At 38.2% G+C, this 4,371-nt stretch overlaps 1 protein-coding gene across 1 annotated transcript; it reads right to left on the reverse strand.

Annotated features, from left to right (window-relative positions):
* Positions 1-1,289: 1,289 nt before the first annotated feature.
* LOC110111489 (probable WRKY transcription factor 26) lies at positions 1,290-3,778 on the reverse strand. Its single transcript, XM_020843394.2, has 5 exons — positions 3,403-3,778; positions 3,172-3,306; positions 2,544-3,085; positions 2,303-2,464; positions 1,290-2,201 (listed from the first exon to the last, which is right to left on the reverse strand). Exons 1-5 carry the CDS (start codon positions 3,709-3,711, stop codon positions 1,721-1,723), a joined length of 1,629 nt encoding a protein of 542 aa, XP_020699053.1. The 5' UTR covers positions 3,712-3,778; the 3' UTR covers positions 1,290-1,720.
* Positions 3,779-4,371: the final 593 nt, after the last annotated feature.

Below are 4,371 nucleotides of genomic sequence, written 5' to 3' on the forward strand. Positions count from 1 at the left end.
ATTCATATATGAAAGTGGTTTTATAATCCTTAACCTCTATACAACTACACAATGCCATTATTAGATATTCTTCGATCAAAATGGTTGTTGAACGTCTCATGAGAAGTCTTGGTGCAAGGAAGTGGATCTGAGGTATGCCATTTTTTTGCTTGCTTGTCTCAAACTTTATAATTTTCATCAATTTTTGCTATATATTTATAAATAGTCGTGTCATTATTATAATATTTAAATATAATAAATATTTATTACTTCATCCGGTTCGATTCCGGTCGAACCATCAAACCTCTAACCCTCCTTCCGGTTCATTGACCGGTGCGGTTTTAAAAGCCTTTGTTTTACTTTTACCTATATTAAAATAAGCTAAAAGAGGGGGAAAAAAACGAGAGAGAGAGAGAGAGAGAGAGAGAGAGAGAGAGAGAGACACAAGAGAGGGGGAGAGACTATGCGTGTGATGGAAATAGAGAGAGAGATATAAATGCCAAAGTAGCAAAAAGATTAGGTGATTTTGATGTGTCCCAACTCCTAGTAGGACACATCTTAGCTCTCAAAACATTTTTTTTTAAATGAGCAAATTTTGTTGCCAAATGCCAAACAATACAAAAAAACAAACTATTTAGTGATAATTGAAAAAAAAAGAAATAAGAAATTATAGTTAGAGCTTATATAATATGTATGATGCAAATTTTGATTTCTTTTTGGAGAGTTTTCTTAAATCTTTATTTTTCAAATCATAACTATAATTTTTATTTGACCACTTTTTTATTACTTTTAATTATTTTTTGTAATAAAAAGATGCTTTATATCGCATCTTTTTAAAAAATTAGTGGGATTTACATACATACCATTTTATTTCATGCTACTTACATATCTAACACTCAAAATTTTAATATTACATTCTTATCACTCATATAAAATTTTCATATATCAAATATATCACTCATAAATAGAGTAAAAAAGTGATGTCAAGGCCACCAATGGGGCATCACTAATATTTGATGATGAGATGGCAATAGCAGTGCCGTTATGCGGCGTTGGTCACTGAAAGTAACATTGCCAAGATAGTAGTCTATAATAATAATTTACAAAAAAAAAAACACACACACACAAAATAGTTCAAAGTTATTTTAAGTATTTAAAAAAATGATTAATTTTTAAAATAATTTTTAAAAAAATTAAACCAAACAAATATATTTCTTTTTAATAAAAAAATATGAATAATCCCAATTAGGCCCTAAGAAAACACCAAAATGAAAGCTCTGGTAAACATATTAACAACAAATGAACAAATATTGACATCTCCAACCTTCTCTATATCTCATTTACAATAATAATAATAATAATAAAACAAATAAACAAACTTATCATAATAAACAACAAACAAACAAATACGAAAGCAGAAAATATCGCCCTTCTTATTCTTTCTGAAAATTTCAACCTACTTATTATAAACATCTACAAATATTTTTTTATAGGGCAATGTATGTAAATATTCCATTGTGTCTCTGTATGATGCAATTTCAAACCTTTTTTTTTTGGGAAAAAAATTGTATATTATAATATAATTATCAGAACGAGCTTACAAATTATTAAATTTGCTTTGAGATATATTTTATAATAAAAAATTATAATAATCAGTAATCTCAAAGCAAATTGAATAATTTTAAGCCATTAGAATATAAATTATATCAAAATATATTAATGCAATTTTTTCCATTTTTAATTAGCAAAGAAGCGACTCAAAGAACATATCATCTCTCGGCTCCTCCTTCGCCACCGGGAACAAATTCCCGGTTTGCTTCTGCTGTTGCTGCTGCTGCTGCTGCTGCTGTTGTTGTTGATGATGATTCATATAAGAATTCGAAGGATTTCCAAATCCTGAAAAGCCGTCGTCATAGTGGCCCTGATCGGTCGGTAACATTTCAAGCGCGAATGGTGAATGAGAGTGCTGAAAGGTGTCGAATCTTTGGCCAAAGCGAGAGTTTGCGGCGACGGCCGGCGACGGCCGGATTGTGGTGGTGATGGCCTGAGCATTCTCCAACGCCGGCGGTCGATTCGCAGAATGGTTGCTGCTGCCACGAGCGGCGGGGATATCATGGTTGTGTTTGCCCTCGTAGGTGGTTATGACTGCCCTCAGATCATACGATGCCCTCTCAATATGTTTACGAACAGGGCATCCGACTGTGGTGCACTTGTAGTAGCTTCTGTAATTTAAAACAATACAAGTTTATTAAAATTTAGAAATAAGATATCCAGATTAAGTAAAATTGGATTTTTTAATAATGTTAATTAGGTAATTACTTACCTTGGGTTTGGATTCCCCTTCACTACCTTCTGCCCATACTTTCTCCATCTATAGCCATCGTCGAGAATGTCTATATCGCTCGTGGTCTGCACCACAACTCTGGGCTCCCTCACCGTCTTGTTTCCGGCAACGGATGCCCCTTCGTTCTCTCCTTCTTTCTTCCTGTAAGAACAAGTTTCAAACTTTTAATCAATGGCGTTTTAAAGTTCGGATTTTGGTTACAAGTTCGAGAGTTATGTACCATCTCTTAGCATCAGGCTCTTCCTCCTCGAACTCCTCTGATGCACGATTAGTCCTTTGAATGTTCCTATCAACTTCATCCTCACCGAAAGATACCGACGAATTATCCGGCGTAGCCACCGATTCCATCGCCGTCCCCGACCGGACGCCATGGGAGTGCTCCGAAGCTTCGGAAGCCGCAGCGGAGGAGACGAGGGGTTGAAACGACTGAGAGGAGGAAGAAGAAGAGTTTCTTCGAGTTGATTGTGGCTTGGGATGGTTATGAGTGCCTTTGTAGACTATCTCTGTGATTTGGCCTTCGAGGTTCTTTTCAACCTTCTTCTTCGTCGGGCAATTGGGAAACGTGCACTTGTAATAACTCCGAGGATTCTCGCTCCCTTTTACTTGCTTTTGCCCGTATTTTCTCCAGTTGTATCCGTCTTCAGACTTTTTCTGCTCTTTAATAGTGTTATTGGCTTGGACGTTCGGTGCAGAGAGCTCAGTTTTGATATTAGGTTCTTGGTAGTTCCATGATTGCTGGCTTCCCTTGAAAACATTCAGTCTCTGAAAAAAAAAAAAAAGGAATTTAGCATAATTTTGTTTGATTCAAGCTTCAATTGATCACTGAGGGGGCTGAGATTTGTACATACCTGCTGAGTCTGGAAGGAGAAATCCGAGAAAGCTCTGTTTACATCTTTCTTGTCCTCATAATGGTTACCAGAATTACCACTCCAGTTAAAAGCTTTGAGAGGAAAAGTCCCAGTGGTTGGAGAAGGGAGAAGCCGCTACAATGAAAAGGAAAATTATAACTAAAAATCAGTTGAGCTCAAACGCTTATCCTCTACTAATAAAAGAAGCATCTTTTTGTTCTATCTGCTTACGTTGTTTGAAGAGAGAAGCACAGGTGAGTCGAGGAGCTCGGCGGGGCTGAGGCCAGCGGGGATGGCGAAGTAAGAGGAAGGAGAGAAGGGAGGAGGCGAGATGGGAAGTGAGGGAGGAGTTATGGACTTGAACTTTGGTATTCCTCCTCCTCCTCCCTTGTCGCTAAATCCTCTAACCGACTTCGAAGTTTCGTCGGCGGTGGAGGCGTCGTCGGCGCCACAAAGCAGGTCTGAGAAGGACGTTGTGTGGGGGGTAGAGAAGGAGAAGATGGCCGAAGAGGCCTCGAAGCTCCCGGCAGAGGAAGACATGGAAAAGGAGAGAGGAATATGAAGCAGATGGAGATTAAAACGAGTTGATGGGAACCGAAGAAATAGGATTGCAGCATCGGGCTCTTTCTAAGAAGAAGCGAGAAGGAAAAGCTTGACTAATGGTGGTCAAAGCTCGTGTGTTTGACTGGTCGTCACGAGGCGGCTTGGCTTATGCGATCAGTCTAATCTGATTTTGAGTCTTGATCAATTTGGGTTCATTAGTAATCTCTAATTGTTCATTAATAGCTATAATGCCCTAACATCATATAATAATAATAATAATAATAATAATTGTTGCGTGCTAGAATATAGGCGGCAGTAGAGTTAGGAAATATTCGTCTTAGCGTTGCACGAGTATTCCACACACAAACAGAAAAGAAAATGTAAACACCAGAGTTTTTACGTGGAAAACCCAAAAGAGGGAAAAAACCACGGGGTCTCGCCCAGTTGCAAAGTTCCACTAGTATTTATTTGAAGTACAAAGGTTGATCCGTCCTACAAATCAAGACGATCAATTTACAATCAACTTATCACAAAGTTACAAAGTTCTGCGAATTCCCGGCGTTTCCCAAAAAACCGGCAGAGTTCCGACGTATTCAGGCGACGGGAAGAGCTCCGGCGTTGGTCGAGGAGGAGGGGATTCGCCTTTTCCCCTTTTCC

This window comes from Dendrobium catenatum, unplaced genomic scaffold (genome assembly GCF_001605985.2).
Source record: "Dendrobium catenatum unplaced genomic scaffold, ASM160598v2 fragScaff_scaffold_621, whole genome shotgun sequence".
NCBI classification, from domain to species: Eukaryota; Viridiplantae; Streptophyta; class Magnoliopsida; order Asparagales; family Orchidaceae; genus Dendrobium; species Dendrobium catenatum.